We start from the raw sequence: 24,945 nt of genomic DNA, 5'->3' as shown, positions 1-24,945 counted from the left end.
GTTAATGAAGCCAAACTAAGGTTCCTCCCAAGTTGAATTCAAACTCATCACTGTCAAGTTTGATGAGCTCCCACAATTTATGACTCAATTGAAATATAGTATCAATAAATCTTACACAGGGGCATTTAGTTAAGACGTATTGAAAATTATTTTAGTTAATTATTTTTTATTATTTATATTATTTTGTTTGATTTATAAATAATAAAAGATTTTAATAATATTTTATTATCAATAATAATGTGATAGATAATATAAAAAATAATTTAATTACCATTTCAATCTTAAAAATTAAAAGATTATTAAGTTAATATTCGTTTTATTATAACTATATCTTTATTTATTAATTTTTTTAGAGTAAAAATAATATCATTTTTAATTAATATAACAAATAACATAAAAAACATTTTAGAATAATTGTACCCAAAGTTATTTAAGTAAAATAATATATTAATATTCTTTTATTATCTTTAATTAAACATAATAATTATTTATATCTATCCAATTTATCAAATTTTATCAAACATAGTAATAATTTATATTCATTAATTCTCAAAGTAATTTATTTTTAAAGTAATCCTGTAATTTTAATAATAAAACATTTTCTAAATTAAATGCCCCTTTACAAATGTTATTTTTTAACTTTGAATGTAAGAGATAATAAATAAATATATAAACTATAAAATTTATTTGTAATTTTTTTAACCAAAATCAAGTTGGTCATTTATATCTTAAACTCAAACCTACAACTTTTAAACTCGAACTTTGTATAAACCCTACTCCAACCAAACAATGCTCAATTTGATTTGATTATTTAAATATGAATACTTCATATTAGGTATTAACAATTGTCATGTATTGATGATCTAAATATCTATTTTATTTTTAATTCAAAATTATTCGATTATATACTGGAGTGATTGGTATTAAATACAATAGAAGTGAAATATGTGAAAAAGACTATCAAAGGCATCAATTATGTCTAAAGAGTAACATAATTGTTCCACTTATAATCATCTTGCCTAGTGATATCTTTCTATCTCTCCGCCTAGTGATATCTTTCTCTCTCTATCATAGAGTATATGACACCAAGTATACAAAGATATGGTGAAATTTATGGGTTTTGGTATAAGAATAGTAACAAAGTACAAAATTTAAGGGGTACACTTAGATCCCTTGAAGAACAAATGGCCACTCACTCCTCTCAAAGAGTGGAAAAATGCAGTAGCAAGTAGCAACTCCTGGAAAACTGGGATGCTGAAACTGTCAAACTTGATATGGGTATTTCTGCTTTGACATTTCCTTCTTAATGGCTTGAATCTTTTTGACAAATCTTCTCACTTGGTGAAGGGTGAATATTCGCAGATGTAAACTTAGACAGACAGTTGACTAGAGTTAACAACTGGTACAACTGAATTTGGGCAAACTGACAAGACATATCATCAAGATAATCTACCAGTGCAAAGCTTATCTGCTTTCTGCATTCTCATGTGATGGAATGACATCGGATCCATCAGGTGCCAGAATTTCCCTGGTTTCTATGTTTTTTGCTTTTATTTGCTCCACTTCATGATCAGGGAAAACTTCCGATTGCAAAGATGGGGCTATTTGATTCACATGCAACCAAGTTAGCTGCCAAAATCTATCTCCACCAATATCATCTATTGGCCAAAGAATGCCAGCAGTCTTCATCACCAGCAGATTGTTCTTCAGAAGCTCAGGAACTAATTCATGAATCTTCTCAGACCGCTTTCCCCGGAGTCTTAGTTTCATATATCCTTCCATATGATTAAGAACCCCTAGCCATAACTTGCAGAAGGATGGTTGCTGAAAGAGATCCTGAAGTGACTGTAAGAATGCTTTTGACATTACTTTCATGGCTAAAACTAGTGTTCCATCAATGTTTCTGTAATCCTTTGGAGAGTTCGCTTGAGCAATTTCTAATAAATCATCAAGCAATTTGAATATGACCATATCAAAGCACTGAAACCACAGGGCATTTGGAAGGTGCATCCCATCTACTGCTGCCAAAGATCTCTGCAACACCAGAACAGCATGGTTCCTCACCTCTTCTCTCTGGTCCAAACACACTTTCTTCAGTCCCTGAACCAGCCTCAGCCACATCTCCCCAATGTCCTGGCTCAACTTCATAGCAGCCTCCTCCCCAGCAGTGTTCTTTGTCTCAGTAGACCATCTTACTAGACAATCAACTGAGCCTCCCATCAAATCTAGGGCAGAGACAGACCTGTCAATTTCACCAACCCGAGATTCAGCAAATTGTCTTGCTGCATCCACACACAGAATATAGTTTGACGGCAACAAGTGCACCCTGTCAGACATGATAAAAGCTAGCACTTCAAATCCTGCTTCTGATGCTTCAGGATGTCGGGCTGTGATAGATAGAAGGGAAATGATTGTGCGCCACCCTGCATGAGATCTGATGTGAGTAGCATTTGCTTTTACAAGGCGCATTACTTCCTGTGTGATGTGCTCACAATAAGCATCAGCAACCCGGGCATCAAGTTTCAATATTAGTTGGAGTGACTTGAGGAGATCTTCAGTTAGGTTTTCCTTATAAGGCAGAAGTCGCTGGCATATCCTAAGGAGCCCAAACACGGCTTTCTCTACCAGCTTGCAGGGCATTACAGTTGACTGAACAATACTGGCTATGTGCTCATAAATACCCTGCCAGATAAGTATAATTCTATCCCGATTATTCAGTGCAATTGCAATCAGTAATTCTAGGCAGAACACACCCGTGTCTTCATCTTCCATGGAGCTACTTCCCTTACGGAGTCGCCCGGAAGCCAAAATAAGAGCCTTTACAAGCTCCATTAAAGAATCAGCTTGGAGAAACTTACTCTCTGTAAATATGCTATCAATGTGGCAATTCTGTATTATCTCACGGGTTCTCAGCTTAGCTGCAATTTCTTCCTCACTTGGCTGCAATTTTGGTTCCTCTATATCAAATGATAAGAGTTGACTGAAGCGACCAATCAAACCAGATGACTTTCGTGGAGTGGTCACAGGTGTTACATGCGATGTTGATAAAGAACCTGTAGTGGGTTTCCCTTGCTCCACATCAGAGGAAAGCTCCATATCATCAGCTGCATCTCTAGCTAGACAAGCAGGTAGAAGACCAAGCTTGTGCAAGCTCAGGACACAATCCAAAATATTTTTCCAGCCAGAGTGGATGTAATCACCATACCTGTTTGCTATGGTAAAAACTGCTGTCATTGCCATCCTGGCTTTGGTGTCATCTCCAAAGGCAAGAATAGCTTCTTCAAGGGATAAAGGAGTCAAGAGGGTTGTAAATTTACAGAGGGACAGAACTAAATCATCCAAGACATCACCAAAATGACAGCATGTAGATATTTTGGCAAAGGCCAAGAATCCATTGATGCATCTCTGCAATATACCTTCCTGCTCCGCTTGATCAAAAACCACTGACATTGCAGCAATTGTGGGACCTGACAAGATCGCAAACATATCATGGTCCAGGAGTGCAGTTGAATTACACATGATGAAAGGGGTGGTTTCTTTGGATTTATGCATTACATTAATCCACCGGCTAGATGTCATTGCTGGAAAATTAACACCTTGCTCCGGGATCATCAGGATTTCATTATCACATATGGAGTGATAAAGCTCTGAAAGGTATTCTCGAGGGAGATCTTTCCCTCCATTGATGTGCCGATTGTTTCGGATGAAATCCTCTTCAGTCATCTTTTTCTTTACCTGTACATTGTGTTGATCTGTGTTAAGCAATATAAGTGAATATGACAACAAGAGAGCAGCATCTCTATTGGTCAAAATATCTGGTGATTGCTCATAATATCTTTCAGCAAATGCCTCAAGCACCCTTTGTATCTTCTGTGATTCACCAGGCAATCTGAAAGTTCCTAGGAAAAGACGCAATGCAGTATCTAGATTCATGCCATGGAAATTAAAAGTCCCAGCAAATTCTTGAAGCACCTGAATGCAAAATTCATCATGGTTTCCAAGAAAATCCCCAATGAGATTCTTATCCAACCCAGTTGTGTACCTAAAAAAAAATGCTACACTCTGTGGGTCAAGTTTGTCAGGTAGCAGATGCATTCCTTGAAGATATTCTAGACCTTTCTTAGAATCCCGGTTAAAGTGATCCGCCCCAACCATTAACCTTCTCTTAATATACTTCATCTTACAAACAAATGGAACCCAATAATTAGGGTCACCATAATCCTCACATTTCAAGCTCCAAAATGAATTATATTCCTCAGGATCTACTGATGACCCTTCTGAAGCAGGCAATTCATTGTTCATCCTCTCTGCCATACCCTGAACCATGGATATCATACCATCCAGAGCAAGAACATGCATAGCAGATAACGGTCCATTAACCGGAAATGCACTTTTTGATAATAGGTTTACAAGGTCCTCAAACAAATTGCAAGAGGTTATGTCACAATCAAAGTTGGCATATATCTCAGTCATAAATGTCTGCTGCCTACAGATATCAACCAAAGCCTCCATAGCAACCTCCTGCTGTTGGTAAGAAGACCCATGCTTGCTCTGAGCAATCCGCAAAAACACACATGAAAAGAAAGCTTCAAGCTGTGCTTTGAGTTCAGTACGCAAATGATGATAAAGATTGAGAACAATGCTACAAACTGTTGAAAGTATTAGTGGGCTCATGGACAAACCAAACTGCATCAGATTGCGAAACAGTTCATCCTGAATTAATGCCAATAATGTAGGGTGTTTTCTGAAAGACGACCCACCCAATTCTATAGCTGAATTAATCAAACCCAATGCAAATAGTGGAACATCTTCATCATATGCTATTGGATTTGATCTAGGACCAACTCCCATGTTTTCAATTACATTCAATAGAGAACAAAGGAAATGAAATATCTCCACCATGCATGGAACTCCAAATGGCTCCAACATTATCTTCTTACCATTTTGAGCAGCCTCTGCACCACTGCTACTCTCAACCTTATTTGCATCCATCTCACTTGCTTTTGACATGCATTCATTTGATGACTGGCCACCATTTTCTACACTGACATTGCCATTCTCTAGCAGTCTGTCTCCAAAAGCAAGATCTTTCTCCACTCCCACCTGCACAAAATGAAGAAACATCAAAATTGTCCAGAGAAAGATAAATTTCTCAGTTTAGCAATAAAAATAAAGGAGGCAGAGAACTTCTCAGTGAACTGCAAGTCAGCTCTATACTTTGATTGCTCAATGAAGGCTCCAAACATGAAATGAATACTCACTCTGACCACAAATGATATTTATCAATGAAAGACATAAAGCTTGAAATTTTATAACTACAATAGACAAGCAAACCTTTTTTCACTTGGCTTGCTTAAAAGCTCAACATCTACCTTAGAGCTCACTAGTCAAGCCTTTGAAATATTACATTAATTACATATTTTTGTTAGCATTTACAACTACAATTAAAATCACATAAAATTCACCTATCGAATCTTCAGAGCTGACCTACTGAAACAATATTCAAGTTAACAAAATCAACAGAATAATATACAAAATATGGAACTTGGGGCTCCACTACTAACTCTTGCATTGGAAAGGGAGGTTTACTCTGCAACATTTACCAATCATCATAATATCATGCCATAGTCTTTGACTAATTTAAACTCTAAATTTTCCATTTGAGAGAAGAGCCTATGACTTAAGGTTAATTACCTTTTCACCAGCAGCTACCCAGCTTCTATTAAGCAAGGAGTTTTCTGGGGAGTCAATATCAGGGAGGTGAGAGAAAACACACCGAACCAATTCATGCATTGTATGTCGTGCTATCCGTTGCAACAATTCACCTTTGGTGCTTGCTTGATGAACTATGTGAAAACAAGTATTAACAATATTGCACACATGCTGATTGCTCAACTTCACTGCTGCTTTGCTTTTCATGCATGCCAAAAGAACCTGAAGTATCTTCATCAACACCACCTCTTCAGATGCTGGATCAGTTACTTCAAACCGGCAGCTTGTTACAGCATCAACAATTAATTGCATAGCAGCACCCACATTCACAGTATCAAGATCAAGCACATCAAGGGTCAAGATTTTGTAAACAGAAGATAAAGCAACACCAGTAATTGGTGCACCAGTCTCATCAGATTGAATTACATCCAGAAATGGCTGAAGGAATACAGCTGGATCAATAGTATGCCACTGATTTTGCCATAAAAATATTTGTTTCCGTAATTCTTTCAGAGAATGAATGAGATAATGCTCTAGCTGATCATCATCTGCCACATAACGGACTCCCCACCTTACATTTCTCCTCATCACAGCCAAAACTGCACCTATTTCAGAATTTATCATAAAAGCTAGACCACTCCTGGAAGGTTTAACACGGCAATGCTCAAAACCTTTACAAATTGCATTGCTTCCAGACTCCATATTCACATGCCCCATCATTATCCCAGATCCTTGTACAATCCAAACTTACTCTTAAACCATGCTACAGTCCACCAAACAATCAATAAACACTAACCTGGCCAAAATTACACCAATTACTGTAAATTAACAAATTTCAACCCAACACAAAAACAAACTCATAAATTAGTACAGCCCTTGGTATTGATCACGCATCATACATTACCAAAAAAATGTTGCATCCAATCCCTATTTAGTCTCTATATTCAGATACCAAACCTGGACGTAACTAAAACGCATTAATTCTAGTAACAAAACCAATAACTGTGATCCCAATAGCATAGATGAAACAAAAAGAGCTAACAATTTGCAGTAAAAGATGAAACTTCTGACTTTAAATTACAACCCACATTATGTTTTTTCCTCATCAAAACCCAAAACAAAAACGTTAAACAAAGAGCACCTTACTTCACAGCATAAAAACGAAAATTCGGATCACATAGTCCAGATCTAACTAAAATTCCACACTTGACTAAACGGCTCAAAACCGAACCATCTTGAATCAAACGACACATAGACGAAGATCAGTGGACAAATCCATAACATCATACGATCAAATCGGTTTCAAATTTAAACAAAAACCCCGGAATTGAGCTCTGTAATGAATACCTGAAATTGTTTTTCACAGGATTCCCGGCTCTAAAACTCTTCCGTGAATAAGAAACGACGACGTTTTGGAGAGATCCCGTTAGTGAAATCGGAGGATCCCTTTACAATCGAGTAGAGACGTGAAAGAGGTCTCTCAAGTGTTATTGAGACTTCGATTGCAATACGCACAGATGTTTCGAGTTTCGGGGTGGTTTTAAGAAACGTTTCTAATAAAATTACTTTTAAATTTTTTTTTTTTTTTTGGTTGATTTGTTAATATACTTTTCCAATTTGGAGGATTTAATAATTATAACTTAAAAAGATAGATCTATCTTGTTACGTTGCAAATAAAAGTTTTTTAAAAGGATAGGGCTTTACCTGTTTATGCAGTTGGTAAGTCGAGTTTGAGGATATTCAAATGTTTAAGTTCAAATAAATGATTTAACGGAAAATAAGAAATTCTTCTGATAATATATTTTCAATTACTAATATCATATTTTTTTTTATTGAATATCTGGTTTTCACTATTTTTTATTAAAGGTACCAAAATAATAATCACTTTATTTCAAAAACAAAACAACAATTTTGTTTTTATTGAATACCTATAGTAGGAAATACAGATAATTAGCTATTTTTAATGAAAAAATTTAAAAGCTTTTAGTATTTTTAATTGAAAAATCTTGTTGTTTAACTTTAAAAAATATGAAGATCATTCATTTTAATAGAGAAAAGTAATAATTAAATACCTTTAAGAGTAATCATCTCTTAGATAGGATAAATAATATTAAACTCAATAATATCTTTAGTAACACGAAATTCACTAATATAATTAATTATTAAATATCTTTGTAGCTTTATTTTTCGATTGTTTCTATCTTTTGTATTGCCCATCATGATACCATTTTTTCTTTTATTGAAGGATGCATATCCCTCATAACTCATTTTGTTTCCTCGTAACTGGCTCTGTATATGGAGGGGATTCCTTGGAATAAGGGGAGATAAGGTTAGGTATATCTCGCCTTGAACTCACTCTATTTGTACATAATTCTAAAATATAATTTATAAAAATATTCATTCCATTTTTAATTATTTAACATAAAATCATTAATGTGATAGTATTTAAGTAGGTAGGATAATAGGGATAAGAACGAGCAAAAGTTATTTCTTGCAAATTTATTTAAGTGAATGACCTTGGCGATGGATTGTTGGGGTAGCGTTATCAAGGTTTACTAACTTGGTGTAGCATCTCACTGCAAGAAAGTATCCATTGTCTTATCCAGAGTCATACATGTTTTTCTGCACTCCACGTGTGTGTTCTTGTAGACTATGCCATTTGTGCATCACTACTTTGTTTTCCAGCTGGTTGATGAATTCTAGTATGTAATTAATCTGACAACTCTCAGTTTCATTTTCGATTTCTTAGTGTTTGTTTAATTTACGTCAGCTATCCTAGCCCAACGGAACAAAATCCAGTGAAAGTCAATTTGAAATCAAAAAGATTTGTTTGAAGATCACTCAAAATCGATGAATTAAATCTTAAATTTAATTAAAAAATAATTTAACTTCAAATTTAATTTAAATTAAATTAAATTCAAATATTTAAATCGCCCTATCCTAAATATGTTTATAAAAACGTGTTTAATATTTTATTTTCATGTTAATCAGGTGAGAAAATGAGCATTACTAAATTCTATAGTGAAATTAGTTTCAGAGGTTGACATTCACTTTGTCATTAAACGTCCACGTGGAGGAACAAGAGTGGGCATTGACTCCTTTAAACAGCCTAATCCCCTTTCCAAGTGATTCATAATGGTTAACTTACCTTGTACGGTGAAAACAACCTACTTGCGAGTAGTTAAGCCGATTTTAAACTTACCATTTGGATCAATTAAAAATATAACAATAAATTATTCATATACTTTTGAGTGTCTAAATAAAAAATAATATTATGTATATTTATTTTGAATAAACAAATAAATATATTTATTTATATTATTATATAATTAAATATTATTTTATTTTTAATTTAAAATCATTTAATTATATAATGATATATATCTCGATGTACATAGTTTTATTATTAAATAAATATAGACATAATATGTTATTATAAAATTAGGTGATATATAATATATATATATCTATTTGTATACTAAAAAATGTATATATATATATATATATATATATATATATATATATATATATATATAATATTACTCAAAATTTAAAGTAAATTTAGTGATACGATCTCATCATGATGTTAGTATTGCAATTAAACCAATCTAATTGTTAGCAAATTTAGTTGAACCATAGCTTAGTGCTATATATATAGAGAGAGAGAGAGAGAGAGTTCAACCTCAGGGCACTTTATTCCAATGAAACAGGTTTTATCAATGATTCAGATTGTTTGAATAAATTGGTTCAATCTAAATTTTAAATAAGTGCTTCAAAGGTATAATTTGGAAAATATTCAAATACTGTTTTTTTTTTATATAAATATAGAATTTTCGACAAAAAATTGTCAAGTGAAAACCCTTTTAATAATATGAAAAAAGGCATTTTAAAATACTTTTTTTATATAAAAATAAATAAATAATTACAAGAAATTGTTAAAATAAAAACTAGAAAAATGTTTAAAAAATATTTTTTTATTTTAAACTTTGGAAAAATCGACTCTCATGGTTTGTTTGGCTATTAACCCAAAGTAACTCTCCCAACCTTATTCTAGCTTTTGAAAGGGACTGACTTGTCTCACTTGTAGTCTTGCTTTGAATCTTACATTGTACAAAAATACATTTTTGCCCTCATAGTTTTTTGTTCACTTATTCCATCAAGTGAAATGGTTATTGATATGCATAAGTGAATATGAACCAAATTGAATTCAAATACTTTTTAACTCAAATTTTATTTGAATAAAAAATAAAATTGAAGTTTAACTTGAGTTTATAACTCAAATATATAGTTTAAATTTGTGGTTCATTAATAAAATAACATTATTTTATTCAATAATTGATAAAAAGATGTTATTTTGATAATTATCTAATATAATTTAAATTGAACCATGATTCAAGATCAAACCAAATCAAGTTATAAGCCAAATTTTCTTTAACTTGAGTTTAGCTCAATTTCAAAAAATGAACTAATCCTTCAAGTTCAAGTTCAAACTAAATAAATTCAATTAAGTTAAACTGAACTAAATTAGGTTTGAAGACCAACTCATGTTAGTTTGAATTATGTTATATATAATTCTCTTATATAAAAAAAATTTTATCTTCTTTTTCTTTTTAATTCTTGTAATAAAAAAATGAAGTTTGATGTAATTGAAACTGTTTTAGTTTCTAAAAGAATCGTATTACAATGAAAGTGTTGTTTTGTAGTACTCCTAAATAAATCTCACATCGATAAAATATATAAAAATGTTTTATAAATATGAATATTTAACATCGTTTGAGAATGATAACAAAATATTGTTTACATAGTCAATAAACTCTCAAATAAAGCTTAAAACAAAACAAAAAAAAAAAAGCTGTAACAAATTATTATCTAAAATATATTATAATTTAACAGTAGATTAAATTAAACTGTCTAATAATATATAGTAATGGGGTGTTAAAAATTTACCCATTTTCTCAATAAGTCAAATAATACTAAAATGTTTAACCTTTCTAAATCTGCCCTAGTTCTGCTCACAGTTTTTGGGCAGTTTCTTGTTGCATTGAGGAGACTATCTTTGGGTGGTCTCTTTCAAGAGAGTGATAACTTCTATGCTGTCTTCTTAATGCTTAAAGACATAGGCATATATTATTTTCATAATCTGACCATCAAAAAATAGTCTGAGATAGAGGATGAAAGAGAATAAAAGTGACATCTTCAATTATGATTGAAAACGAGTAAAACCAATTATTATTTAGCTCAAACTCAATTTGATTGTATTTATGCAAAATTCGAGTTTGAGAAAAGAACACTTAATTCAAACATGATTCAATAATTATATTTAAATCTTATAATTTATATATTTATCAATTACTTCTCATATTAAAAGTTAGAAAATAATATTCTAAGAGTAGAAGTGTAAAATTTTAAAGCAGAAGAGTTTATTGATATTATACTTAAACCAGAATCATAAACTCATTGAACCAAATAATAATAAACTAATAAATTTGAATTCAGTTTGAGAGCTAAACTTGAGTTGTTCGAGCCCAAGCTTGGATGGACTTATTTACAACTCTATGTTCAATGACATAGAAAGGTACCATTTGGCTAGGTCAAATCAACACTGTCAAATTGGGTTCCATATGGTTTGATACGGAGATCAAATTAGTATAGTAACAAAAGGGTATTGAGCAAGCATTAAGACCCTTTCAAATGTCTCTTTTCCTTGAAAGAATCTTCACTTTTTCAGGTATAAAAATCAGCCACTCAACACAAAACACCGTAGCCAAATTTCAACAAGCACTCAAGTTCTCTCACAAGTGAAAACATCACTAAATGGTAAGGAAGGGAAAGGCTTGTGATGGAGTGGCAATGGAGGAGAAATTCACTGGCAATATTGAAGCAAACAGGAGTTGGGATGAGATGGCGAAAGAGGCTGCGGCAGCTGCGGCATTGGGAGGAGCAAGGCGGGCTCGAAAGAGATTCGTGGGCGTCCGGCAGTGGCCGTCGGGAAGTTGGGTTGCTGAAATCAAGGACACCATACAGAAAATAAGAGTGTGGTTGGGGACTTTTGACACAGCTGAGGAAGCTGCCAGGGCCTATGATGAAGCTGCCTGCCTGCTCAGAGGCGCCAATACAAGGACAAATTTCTGGCCTTGTTCACCATCAACTTATGCAACTCTGGCTCTTCCCACAAAGATCACAAATCTCCTTCTTCAAAGACTCAAAGCGAGGAATGATTCGGTGTCGTCTGCATCAAGTTCTTCGCCTGCGAATCTGCAGAAAATCGGCAACATCAACGGGGACAAGCAGCTGCAGCTGAGCACAACAATGATTCACAGTTCACTGTTTTTCTTAACGATTCTGAAGGCTATTACACCAATGATAGTATCATTAGCAATAATGGAGGTACTCTTGATTTGATCACAAACAGTTTTGAGACTTGCTCGACGGAGAAAGAAGAAGATTTTGCAGGCCAATGTTCAAGTGCTGACAGAGAAGATCGAGAACAAGAATACAATGAAGTTAACTCTATTGACTTCCATTTTCTCGACGACATTCATTCATCAAGCTTCTACTCTCCATTTGAGTTTGCAGAAGAGATAGAGGAGCCAATGGAGACAGCAGAGTACTATGCAGATGAGCCATCAATGTTAAGAGCAGCAATGAAGAGGATGAAATTTGAGAGGATATTCTCAGCTTCATTGTATGCCTTTAATGGCATCCCTGAGTGTTTGAAATTGAAGCTGGGATCATCAGGAAAACCTGAGCAAATAAAAAAACTTCAAAATGCTTGAAACAAGAACAAGTTAATGGAGGAGCATAAAATTCGAGAGAAGAAAGAGGAACAGAGCGAGGAGGAAATTTTGAGTTCAAGCAATGCTGAAGGTGAATTGTCACTTTGGAGTTCTCTTGGTCTGCCACCAATTTGTTTTGTGAACTAATTTGCACTTCAGCTAGGGGTGGAGAGCCCTAATTTAACATTTTAGCTTGAGTTTAACCTATTTATTATATTTTATAGTCTACGTATGTTTTTGTTAAATAGGTTAAGTTATATACTTTAATAATAACTAATTTATATACTGATATTAACATATCATTATATGATTAAATTAAATTTTATTTTTAATTTAAAATTATTTAATTATATAATGACAGATTATCATTAATATACAAATTAGTATATATTATTAATATACACAGTTTCATTGTCCGTTATAATACTCAACGTACACCTAAAATTCATCATAGGAATGTATTATGATAAGATTGATTTTAATTTTGATTTTGATATGGTCTAATTGACATTGAGAATCTTTTTACATAAAATATGATTATATTAAAAGGTTCATTCAATTTCATGCTATGCTGAGTTCTGAACTTGTCTCAAAGAACAAATGCAATGTAGTTTCAGGTTTTTCTGCAGCAATATGAAATGAGTTTTGTTTGGTTTTGATCATCATCAAGATATGTCTTTATAATACCTCTTATACAAAATGATTAGATATTTACATATACAAATACACTGTTGTATCATTAGGAGTAGATATAAATCGGATCAAGTCTGAACACCTTTTGGCTTAAATTCAGGTCAAATGAAAAATATATTAACTCAAATTCATTGAATTAAAGTTAAAGGTTGTTTAAGTTCAATTTGATTCCTAAGTTAAAGTTTGAAGTTTAATTCAAATGCGTGATTTATTATCAAAACAATGTTATTTTAATAATTGTTTAACATGACTTTAATCGAATCACAAGTCAAACTCAAACCAAATCATCGTTTGGCTCACAAATCATATTCATTTTAGTGTGAGTTTGAGCCAAACTGAACCAAGTCAAACCAGCCTTCAGGATCAAACCAACTTGGTCCAGATCCATCTTGACATATCATCTATTATTACCATTTTGAATTGTCAATGATCTTTTCGACCATTGTATTTACCATATTTTGAATGGTTAATGCTATTAATGATTGAGCAGTACTAACAATACTTCATACTGTGTATAAACACTTACGTATGCTTCAAACTTCCCTAAAAAGTAGAAATTTTATCAACCAGAGTGAATATAGATGGACGATAAATGATGAAAGAAACATTATTCTTTTATCGATTTCATTCAAGTTACCTGTTAGGGTTCATATCATAAGTTCGAGATTCGACAGCATTAATAACTGGACTATCAGTACTAGAGAGTAAGTGACAAAGCCAGAGCCGAAACAAGCTTTTGCCTTGGTTTCAAAAACATTCACCCGTATAAAACTATAGGGAGAAGTTAACAAAAGATCCCAACCAAAAACTAGTTATGTACATCTAAAGGTTTTATTCACACGCATCAATAGTTTTGTGGATAATTCCTTCTTTAATGCCCTAACCTTCTTGTTTAAAGGACCCGAAGTTGTGCAAGAAAGGCCGCACAAAGATCCAGGAAAAGCAACTGTGGACCTTGAACCCTCTGAAGATCAAGCAGGTATTTCTCCTCGCGAGTTTTGTAAAGCTGTCAAGACACATAGTGAAAGGTATTATCAGCAGTGAACATTTAAAGACATCCAATATATCAGATTTAGTTCTGTCTGCACATGGCAAAGTGCTCAACACTTAAAATATCGCCATGAAAAGTGACTCAACTAGGTATTTCACTAGATTGAAGAGTGATCAATCTTAAACATTCATTTCTCGGTATAAAAATTTTTGTACACCACCATTATACTGAATAACAAAATTGATCATATTTGTGTTACCTGAACTTCAAACTTGATTACACTTGGTGACTTGATCTCATTCTCAATAATGGTGGATTCCTCCCCAAAGTAGTGATTATTGTGTACTTGGTTGTTAACCATGCCCTCATGATGACCAGGAAAGCCAGAAATCCACCGGCACTTCATGTTGTAGTGCCCGATCTTCTTCCAGCACACATTTAGTTGTTGCAAAGCTTTGAGAACTTCAGTCATTATTTCCCGTGGATGGGCACGGGACTGTTAAAATACACATTCAAAGTGAATAACATGTTAATTAATAAAGTGCTACTCAGCCATATAAATAGATCACAGACACAACCTGCAGTCCAAGAGACCATTTCCTTTCGAATGGCATCTGTGCTTTTAAACCCATTCCTTGGTAATCCATGAACGCTGGAAGGCGATTCCCAACAGGCGAAGCAACTTCACCAGGATGCATACGATTGAAACCAGAATCCTGGAAAAATTATATGAAAAGAGAAAAGATTTGCCAAATTCAGAACCTAGATAAAATAAGTAATATTCCACAGAATATAACTACCAATTAACCAGATTGCAAAATAATTCTACATAGCATGACAATCAGTAAATACTTTGGGTCCAGGACAAAAATATCGTCTCTTTCACATGCAAAAATTTGATTATACTGCTCCAGCAAATTTAATGAGGCATCTTTTACAACAGGACAACCTCCGCAAGGGAAGACACAAAATTAGATATTTAGCATCATGCCTTCTCATAACCCAGCTTGACTACAAATGAAAATAATTTTTTGTTATAAGCAATTATTTAATATTGTTTTAATATTTAAAAAGTAGAAATGGTATTCATTAGATCTAATTGGCATGCAAAATGATTAACAACACAAATAGAGTTAAGGAAAACAACTGCACCATAGTTTCTTGAAACTCAGCTCCAAGATAGCCACTGGAAACACGGAATCGGTTATCCAGCAACAGATAATACGCAACAGTAGCCTGAAATTTGCAGCAACTAATTATACACTATTGGAAAACCAAAAGCAAAAGAATTGGAAAGTTACCAACCTCATTTTGTATTCTGTTGCCAAGAGACTCAACCACTTGACTTTGATCGAATCCCATCTTAACCACTTCCTTAAGAATCTCCTCATCAATCTTCCAGAACACAATCATATTTTAATTAGTCATCATGAAAAATAGAATAGTATAATTACCAATAAATACAAGTAAGCATTCAGAAGCATTGCTCTAAATTGTCACATTCCTATGTAATCTAATTAAAAATTACACCAATACCATACTATAAAGCTGGCTGCAAGGAAATTTTGCTTAATAATGAAAGCACTATATTCACTTTATATTTACAACTGAAATTGATAAACACTATTATAAAATCAATCAACCTTTTTGGCTTGTTGCATAGTGTCAGGCGGGGGAACAGCTAAATAACGTGGAAGATGAGCTTGAAACCATGGATGTTGACGAATATCTGGAATGGAAATTCGCTTCATTGGATCAACTATAAGCATCCTTGGGATCAAATCTCTTGCACCTGGAGATAAATGACTTGGAAGTGTGTATATCCCACCCTACGATTCCATAAAATCATCAGTGAGCTCAAAATTTTAAAAGCTATCCATGCCAATATTGACTGTTGTAGATTTTGCTGACTGGAAAAATAGTAAACTTGATTGCACAAATTCAAAATTACCTTTATTTTCTTAAAAAGGTTGGGAATGTTTTCATCATCAAAAGGAAGGGTACCACAGAGAAGAGCGTACAATATAACACCACAGCTCCACACATCTACTTCAGGCCCAGCATACAGTTTTCCAGAAATGACCTATAAAAGGTAAAGGGACTCAAAATGTTAGCTTGAGATTGTTATTTAACAAAATAATTTCATTCATAAAAGAGAGCACAAGGGAGCTCAAGAATTTTAGCAATAAACCCTATCTTGCGATGTTCATACCTCAGGGGCAGCATAATTTGGGCTTCCACAACTTGTCTTCAGAAAATGTCCATCTCTCATAATATTGCTCAAGCCAAAATCAGCAATTTTTACATTGCACTTGGAATCCAAAAGCAAATTTTCAGGCTTAAGATCTCTATGAACCACCATATTTCGGTGACAGTACTCCACACCAGATATTATCTGCTTGCAGTAAAAGATTTGATTAAGTGTAAGCCAATTGGAAAGATAATAATAAAGAGTAGGATCTAGTATACAATAATTGCCAATCCCTACCTGCTGAAAGAAAACTCGGGCTTCATCCTCCTGTAGCCTGCCCTTCTCAACGATATAATCAAATAACTCTCCAGACTTCACATACTCCATCACAACATAAATATCATTTGGTGTCTCTATGACTTCATAAAGTCGTATGATGTGAGGATGCATAAACAGCCTCAAAATTTTTATTTCTCTTCTCACTGCCAAAAATAATAGTAATAATAATAAAATAGTAAGGTAAGAGACATTGTAAACAACTCTTTATAAGGACCATATAAACAACACCATTCATGCAAAATTACAGGAATTATTACCCATGAAGAATAACAATAAATCTATTTCCTCTTAATTTGTTTGAGAAAATAATCATGAAAACTACAAATTAAAAGGGCTTATAATTCAATCTCTAAGCCTCATTACATGATATCAAAGTAAGCTGCACACATTTAAAAAAAAAAAAAAAAGGAAAACAGATATAATTCTGATCACAGAGAATCAACCAAATTAACAAAGTATAGAAGTATCTTTTAAACCAGAAAATATCATAATCAAAGGACAAACCATACCTTTTTCTTCCATTTCCATGTTCTTGATCTTGCGACGATTGAGTATCTTGATAGCGACTTTATGGCCGGTCAATGCATGCTCCGCAATTTTCACCTTACCAAAGGATCCAATTCCTAGAGTTTTACCAAGCTTATAATTTGCTAAAAACAAATCCACACTACTGCTACCTCGATTAGATCCCTCCATGTTCCTACTCAGAAAACAAGATTTAGATTTGAGAAGACACATCTAGCAATAATCAGAGTTCACACAAAAATTCTTGATAACATAAAATCATGTTTCCCCTCTGCAACTAGCTTGACAACATTCCCAGGTCAGTACCGCAGTGCTTCTTCAAAAAACGCATATTTTAAACCATAAAATTTCCTTTACTACTATTTTAAACCCTAAAACACAACTAAGCCGACCTTCATCAATCCCACAAAGACCACAAAAAAAGTAAACATCTTTCGCCACAAATCCAGTCAAACGAAGCTTCAATTACAACAATACAGAAAAGATTCAACAAAACCCTAGCTGAAACGACAGATCTCAAAACCCAGCCAAAACGACATCGAATAAAACAGACAAAAACGCCCAACCCCAACAACATCCACATTCACATTAAATCAAATAGAGAAGTACTTACATAGAGGAATTCGAGCGAAATCGAGCTTGCAAATTCCAAATTAAAGCATGAAAAAATAGAAAATAAAATAAAATCAATATGACTTCAATTACAAAATACTGGAATCGAAGATTTCGTTTTGGGAGATGCGATTATTAATTATTATCATAATAAATAATTAATTAATTAATAATAATAATAATAATAATAATAATTGCCAACAGGTTGAAGGGAAAATCGTTTTGTTTTTACAACTGAATTTATAAATATATTCCCTTTCTTGTCTGTAGAGAGCGAAGAGCGAGTTAAAACGAACGGTGATGTTGTCGTTTGCAATCGATGCTTTTGATGCATCATGAGTTACTGTGTTGCCCTTCACTTTTCATATATTGACAGCAATGCCCTACTTTGGCTTCCAATTTCTTTGGGTACGAGGGGGATGTGACATTAGACCCAAACGGACGTAGCGTAAGTTTAAGTTTGACGTGTGATTGGTTAAAATGAGTTAATCTCAAATAAAAATAATTTTAACATGAGATTTAACTTAATTATGAAGTTGACAAATACAATTTCTTTTAATGATTTTTCTTTTTTGACAATTTTTTTCTTTATCGTTTTTGATAATTTTTTTTATCTTTGATATATATATTTTTTTATCTTTGATAATTTTTTTTATAATTTTGTGACAATTTAGTCAATGAACTCTTTTGTAGTTTAATAAATTAAATTCAAACAAAAAAGGGTTAAACTTATTCTAGTTAATAAGTTAGGAGATGGTTCTAAACAATTAAGTATGTTAAACAAAATTTTAAACAATGTTATTTTATCCATTATTCAATAAAATATCATCATTTTGTTAATAAATTATAAATTTAAGTCATAAATCCAAATTATAAATATGAATTACAAATTCGAATTATAAATTCAAAATAAAATTGAACTAAACTAAGTCAAATCATTTTTCATCGAAATTGAGCTCAAATTACCTTTAACTTTGGTTCAAAAAACTCAAACCAATTTTTCATTTAAACCAAACTTAAACTAAATGGTTTTTTAACTTGGTATAATTTGAATTTAATTGAATTAGTTAATTATATCATTTCTCCCCCTTAAACCCTAAAAATTAACAATTTTTCTCCAATCCAAGTTTTTTAAAAACAACATTTTCTTCCTAGGGTTTCCAAACTTTCAAATCCAATTTTTTCAATCACGAAGAGACTTCTTTGACAATCTCCAGATAACATGTCTTTCTCTTCAACGCATCTTCCTTTCGACTTGGTATGATGCCATCTTTGTCCAGAGATGAAGACGAGGTCTTCGTCGACAAAGAGTCTTCGTCATCGACAAAGACCTCGTCTTTGTCTCTAGACGAAGATGAGTCATCTTTATTTTCTGACAAAGATAACGTCACACCGAGTCAAAAGGAAGACTACCAAAAGAAGGACGTGTTGAATCTGAAAGTTTGGAAATCCTAGGGGGAAAAATTGTTTTTGAAAATTTGGGTTAGAGAAAAATTGTTAGTTTTTAAAATTTAGGGGGGAAATGAAATCAAATTTAAGTTTATTTTTAATAATAAATATAAAATAATAATTTTACTCTTAAAACTAATAGACTTAACTACTCATAAATAGGTAAATGAGATTTTCAAAATTAACAAAAAAAAACTTAAGAAAACAATATACATTAAGTGAAAATAAGTCCTTTAAAAGAAAATTCTTATTTGAATTAAATTATTCTTTTAAAAATTGAATTAATTATATCAAATAGATAAACTCATAGATTTAATAATTAATCTTTACTGATATTATAATAAAAACAAAAAATTTAATATTGAAATGTATTTAAATTATTTTTGTACTTATAATCTCCTCTCTTAACGCCCTAATACTTCCAATCAATAGTCATCATGTTAAGGATGAATATGATAGCTAAAAAGTACCATGAACAAGAAAACATTGGGATATGATGCCGAGGAACTGGAGAATATGCTGAACGGAGTGCGGTGAGATGGTATTGATGAGTCAGAAACGTGTTGCCATTCCTACTTAGTACCTTTTTTGTTTGGTGAGATTATTAATATGATATAATTGTATTGGTAATGATTTGGCAACCACAAGAGCCCAAGTGGGTCACGTGTAAACCTCAGTCTCGAGGCTGCCAACGCCAAGATCCCCACCATTTTGGCTGCATCTGCATTCTGCATCAGCAATTGACCTCGCACCTTATCTCTTCTTACTGAGTCTGCTACAATTTTTTGCTGCATCCGGCACAAAGTCAAGCAGGCAACCCTAACTCAAGTTGAATAGTAGCAGGCAATCATCTTTTTATACAAAAATTTTATTGTCAATTCAAATGAATTTAAGTTTAAATTGAATTTTATGAATTTAAACTCAATTTAATCCTTATTTAGATTCAATTCACTTCGAATCCACCATTGATTACATTACATATTTGATCAAAGTTTTTAATTCGATGTGTGAGCAATGCATACACTACCTCGCAAATAATACACTCAATCAGAAAGTGGCAGCTCACTGTGGATATGAAGGTGGGTGCTTCAATAATCAGGGATGGCGGCGAAGCGATATCCTGGAATTCGCCTCCGCGAATAATATGCTATCCAGGTCTCATAGAAGCCTACAGCCAGAAAATCGATATCACAGTGATCAGTTTATAGGGTTGTCAGGAGAAGGGAGAAGAATACAGTTAAATGTTTCATGGCATTTACAAGTATAATGGACAAAATAAGAAGCATATGGCAGATACATGAAAACAGCATTTCTAATTTACCAAGTTTGCTGCACCCACATCTTTATATGGGAGTTACCAAAAGCCAAACTACTCCAAATGGGGCATAAATCAATCATCATAGACACATAAAATCTATCTAGCCTGCCACATCAGTTAATAGACAAATATCAAGAGAGCATAAAAAATAACAATTTTCATATGAATGGTCTGACATCAATGGGCTGCAACTGAAGAAAGGCCTATTGATCTTCAGCCTACAGTTTTACAAGCTATACCAATCAAGCATTCAAAGCCCTTTAAGAATCTTCGCTTCTTTAATCAAATGTCTGATTCCATTTGCAACTAAACATGTTAGACATAAGTTATGTAGTATGTTGCACAAAAAGAAAATTAACCATCAAGTTCAAAATGCAAGCATAGCAAATCTAATTAATTAGGCACTTTTACCTGAAAGGAATGAAAGAATTCCAAGGACTAAAAGGCCATAAACTTGGGCCCTTTCTCCACTCATATGACCAGTGAAAATAAGCACAGAAAGAAAGAGAAGCAGACAAAGCAAGAAAAGTGCGAGTGCAATCGACTTCCATGGGATCTTATCAAAGCTTTTGGCGAATAATCAAATCTATAATCGTCTCATAGGTACCAAGTTTTTCATAATGAACATTGCGCTTAGATGCCATATAAACTGAACCCAATTCTTAATAATTTTCCCCAAGGAACCACACACCAAATACCTGGAGCCTTCAATCCAAAACAGACAAAAAATTTTCTTCAGAACTCAAATCAAACTAGAATATTCACAAAAGCAGAAAAATAAACAAAAATAATAAGTCAAATGAAAATATAACACATTAGGGAGCCCAGTTATTCTCTTCCAAACTAGAGGGTATTCTTGTTATTGACTGAATTCAATCAATATCTTCAGCCTAGTTAACAACTAAATCTAGATCTTTTGCTTTTCAGCTTTACTGTTATACAGAATGGACTAGCAGCAAGGAAAATGGGATCTTTTATACTCATGATTAAACATCCCAGGGAATGAATCAAGTGTGAGAGTAAATAAGAGTTAGTGAGGAACGGAAAATATCTATCTGAATATCTATATTTGAATATCAATGTCTACCTGCCTTTGCTCTCAAGAAGAGGGAGCAGCCACAATGTAACTTCCAGAATATGGGGAAAAAAGAGTTCATCTCTGGCATAATTGGAGTCAAAGTCTAAATTTATACTGGTATGGTATAGAAATCTGTTAAGAGCATAGATTGGTTAGTTATTCTTCATATAAAATCCCAAAATGAATACAGAACAATTTATCTTTAAAAAACAATTATTCAAGTTGCTTCACATCCATTGAAAGTATTTCACATCAAATGATTTCCATGTTCTTGTCCTCTTGTTTTAAAATTATCTATATAAACTCATTTTCTTCTTCTCCCTTGCGAGATGCGTTTTAAGGGTAACATCTCGAGACCAACGAAGAATTTAAGTGGTGCGCTGCGCTATCCTCGGATTGAGGCGACATCCACAGTTGCCATTTAAAAAAGAATATCTTTTGCTATGAAGAATCAGTTACGCAATCAAAAACAAAATCATTAAATTACAAATTTCAATATTTTGTGCTCATAGGAATTGCTGCTTTAGCGAGCAAGACTTTCTATTTCCACAGAAAACTACTTTTCTATGGTTGCTAAACACGCCATAAAATATAAATGAAGAACTGTGATAACAACAACACGAAAGAGAACAGATTAAATGATCTAATTTATGGAAGAGAAAATTATATTAAAGGGCGTTTGGTTCTAATTTTTTAAGATTATCTTGATAATTTATCTTTTATTTCCTTGTTTAATTTATTAATAATAAAATATTACAGTACCTTTACCGTAGTTATTTAAAGATTACTAAAGTAATCTTAATTTTATTATAATTATATTATTATTTATTAATTTTTTGAGACCAAAATAAATTTATTTTTAATTAATATGGTAAATAATATAAAAAAATTTAAAAATAATTATATTCAAGGACATTTAAGTAAAATAATTTATTAGTAATTTTTTATTACCTTTAATCAAACACAATAATTATTTATACCTATCAAATTTTATCAAACATAGTAATCATTTATATCCAGTAATTTTCTAAGTAATTTATCTTCAAAGTAATTTTTTTATTTTTATAACAAAATATTACTCAAATCAAACGCCTCCTAAGAGATTATTATACGAATGGGGAAACTCACAAGATGTCGTTGGCGGAGGAGGATGCGACGACTGATGGGGAGTTTGCCAAAGTATAAGTACAAACCACATTTCTAACCTTTTGACCCACAAATAGCTTGCAGGGGAGAGATCCGAGCCCCCCATCATCATCAGCCCCATAATAACCCAACAAGTTGATAATTCAACTTTTAACAATATCCATAAGATCAGAAGTATGAGTAGCTTTGATCTGAGTCAAGCTAAGCTAAACACTGAATCAAACCCGACTCAATTTGATAACATACAATATCATCATAAAGTTATTGATGTGAACAACAGTATTATAATAAACCCAAAACAATAACATCAAAGAAACAAACCAGCTAAAATCTCAACAACTAGCTTTGTCTCGGATCAATCACTCAAGTAAAGTGAAAACCAATTATTAATTCTATATATAGAATCTACTTAAAATCAGTGAAGTGAAAAACTTTAATTTCCCATGTGCCAATGCCTTGCATTTCTCAAACACCAAGTTCTATGTATAAAATTAATGCAATCACATTGAACCTGGAACCAAACTTTTCAGTTCCTGAAAAGGCCATCTGGCATCTGGGTTTAATGCTGTTCTTAGCTTTGACACTGCTCAATATAATATAAGTTATCAGGTGCAGCTGATCCAAATTATTCTGTCCTACAATTTTTTATTGGTCTCTTACTTTATAGACTATGGTAGCTAATTTTTAAACAAATATTGAATTTAGATATTGTCATAAAAAAGAAAGAAGATGAGTTCTTTTCTTTTCTCAGTCAAAAGTGGTGTGAAATGAAACGTTTCATGCATGATTTATATCAGAGAAATAAGTGAGGAAAGTTTTCTGTTTTCGACTCCCAAAATGTTTTAGACAAGAATAAGTGACATCAGTAGTAAATAATTAAAAATTTTGAAACTGGTTTTAGTTATATTCACATTATTATGACAATAGGATTAGTTTGACTTTCATTTAGTTGTACTTTGAATTAGTCTAGTTTGATGACTGACGCAGGTTTTAACTTTAACATGGATTGAATTTATCTCCTATTTCTGATCGATCTGAGCGGTGTGATCTAGGTTTTAATAACCTACTCTTCCATTCAAATTATTATTATATATTTTATACCTGCATGCATGTGCAATGTTGTCTTGTTCCATCTGTAGATGTTTTTTTGACTTTGTCAAGGTCAATGAGTTTGCCTCCGTTTGTACTCGTCTAGCAAAACTATATTTGCTTTCATTTTGTGTGATTTAATAAGGTTTGGATTCAAGATTAATTTATTTGGGTTGAAATTCATATTTAATTCAAATGAGTTACACTTAGTGCAAAATAATTTAGCTTGTCGAGTTTAACTTCAGCTTAAGATTGATGTTAACAACAAAGTTTATTTTGTCGGCGATTTTTTTTAATGATTATTCTTCTTTGATGATTTTTCTCTTTTTTTAATGTTGTTATTTACATTTTTTGATATTATTGTTTAAAACTTAATTCAATTCGAATCAACCTCTTATCCCACTCTTCTCTTTTTTTTTTTTTTTCAACTTAATGTATTAATTAAGAAAGCACATCAGTTTTTAGTGACAAAGTAGAAGCATTTGAGAAGCACTTTCAAAGTGATTACTTTTACTTTATGTCCATTCAATTAGGATTGCAAATCCTCAACTCTAGTAATTGAAGCTTAGTCATTCAACAATGACCTTTCAAAAGCACTTTTGCAATATAAAAAACCAAGCCAGCTTATTCAAAATCCCATTTAGAGAGGTTCATCCACTCAACACAAGCATTGCAATTCTCTTTTGCTTATTACATAAATTATTTTATGGTATTAATGGTGCACATAATGCATGTATTATATATTCTTGGCCACAAGGCTGCCCATTATGTTCTTCAAAATTCCCATTTCTCAGCTCATGAAGTCTAAGGTAAGGGCTCTTTGCACTATGGTCGGATTCGAATTGAATGGGATCAATTCAACCTCAAACTCATTTGAGTTAGTTGGAGAATCATCAATAAAATAAATAGTATTACTAAAAAGATAAATAGTATTACCGATAAGATAAATTATGTTATTTAAAGAGGATTTGAATTGAATTAAAATTTTAATTCAAACTCAAACTTATTTAAATTGGTTAGAGATGT

General features: G+C 32.6%; 2 protein-coding genes and 1 pseudogene across 3 annotated transcripts; 1 reads left to right on the top strand and 2 right to left on the bottom strand.

The window, feature by feature from the left end:
* Positions 1-1,102: 1,102 nt before the first annotated feature.
* On the bottom strand, positions 1,103-7,266 carry LOC123206912 (ARF guanine-nucleotide exchange factor GNOM-like). 2 transcript variants are annotated; one of them, XM_044624195.1, is made up of 3 exons: positions 7,060-7,266; positions 5,695-6,508; positions 1,103-5,103 (listed from the first exon to the last, which is right to left on the bottom strand). In XM_044624195.1, the coding sequence occupies exons 2-3, from the start codon at positions 6,430-6,432 to the stop codon at positions 1,465-1,467; spliced, it is 4,377 nt and encodes a 1,458-aa protein (XP_044480130.1). In that variant the 5' UTR covers positions 6,433-6,508; positions 7,060-7,266; the 3' UTR covers positions 1,103-1,464. The 2 variants fall into 2 exon arrangements, with proteins under 2 accessions (XP_044480130.1, XP_044480131.1); XM_044624196.1 differs by lacking the exon at positions 7,060-7,266 and adding an exon at positions 6,854-7,044.
* A 4,260-nt stretch (positions 7,267-11,526) lies between these two features.
* LOC123206904 lies at positions 11,527-12,635 on the top strand (annotated as a pseudogene).
* A 1,139-nt stretch (positions 12,636-13,774) lies between these two features.
* On the bottom strand, positions 13,775-18,105 carry LOC123206921 (SNF1-related protein kinase catalytic subunit alpha KIN10-like). The gene is made up of 11 exons (XM_044624206.1): positions 17,841-18,105; positions 17,212-17,402; positions 16,661-16,845; positions 16,385-16,567; positions 16,124-16,255; positions 15,816-16,001; positions 15,478-15,567; positions 15,325-15,408; positions 14,751-14,888; positions 14,432-14,668; positions 13,775-14,187 (listed from the first exon to the last, which is right to left on the bottom strand). Coding segments are annotated over exons 1-11 (1,542 nt in total). The 5' UTR covers positions 17,843-18,105; the 3' UTR covers positions 13,775-14,073.
* Positions 18,106-24,945: the final 6,840 nt, after the last annotated feature.

Source organism: Mangifera indica, unplaced genomic scaffold (genome assembly GCF_011075055.1).
Source record: "Mangifera indica cultivar Alphonso unplaced genomic scaffold, CATAS_Mindica_2.1 Un_0053, whole genome shotgun sequence".
Taxonomy (NCBI): domain Eukaryota; kingdom Viridiplantae; phylum Streptophyta; class Magnoliopsida; order Sapindales; family Anacardiaceae; genus Mangifera; species Mangifera indica.
This window is presented reverse-complemented; position numbering and strand designations above follow the sequence as displayed.

Coding starts and splice junctions, on each gene's coding strand:
- LOC123206912 (XM_044624195.1), bottom strand. CDS start 6,432: ATGATGGGGCATGTGAATATGGAGTCTGGAAGCAATGCAATTTGTAAA. Junction 5,104..5,694: donor GGGTAGCTGCTGGTGAAAAG/GTAATTAACCTT, acceptor CATTTTGTGCAG/GTGGGAGTGGAGAAAGATCT.
- LOC123206921 (XM_044624206.1), bottom strand. Junction 16,568..16,660: donor CCCGAGTTTTCTTTCAGCAG/GTAGGGATTGGC, acceptor TACTGCAAGCAG/ATAATATCTGGTGTGGAGTA. Junction 14,889..15,324: donor CTGAGTTTCAAGAAACTATG/GTGCAGTTGTTT, acceptor TAATTTTTCCAG/GATTCTGGTTTCAATCGTAT.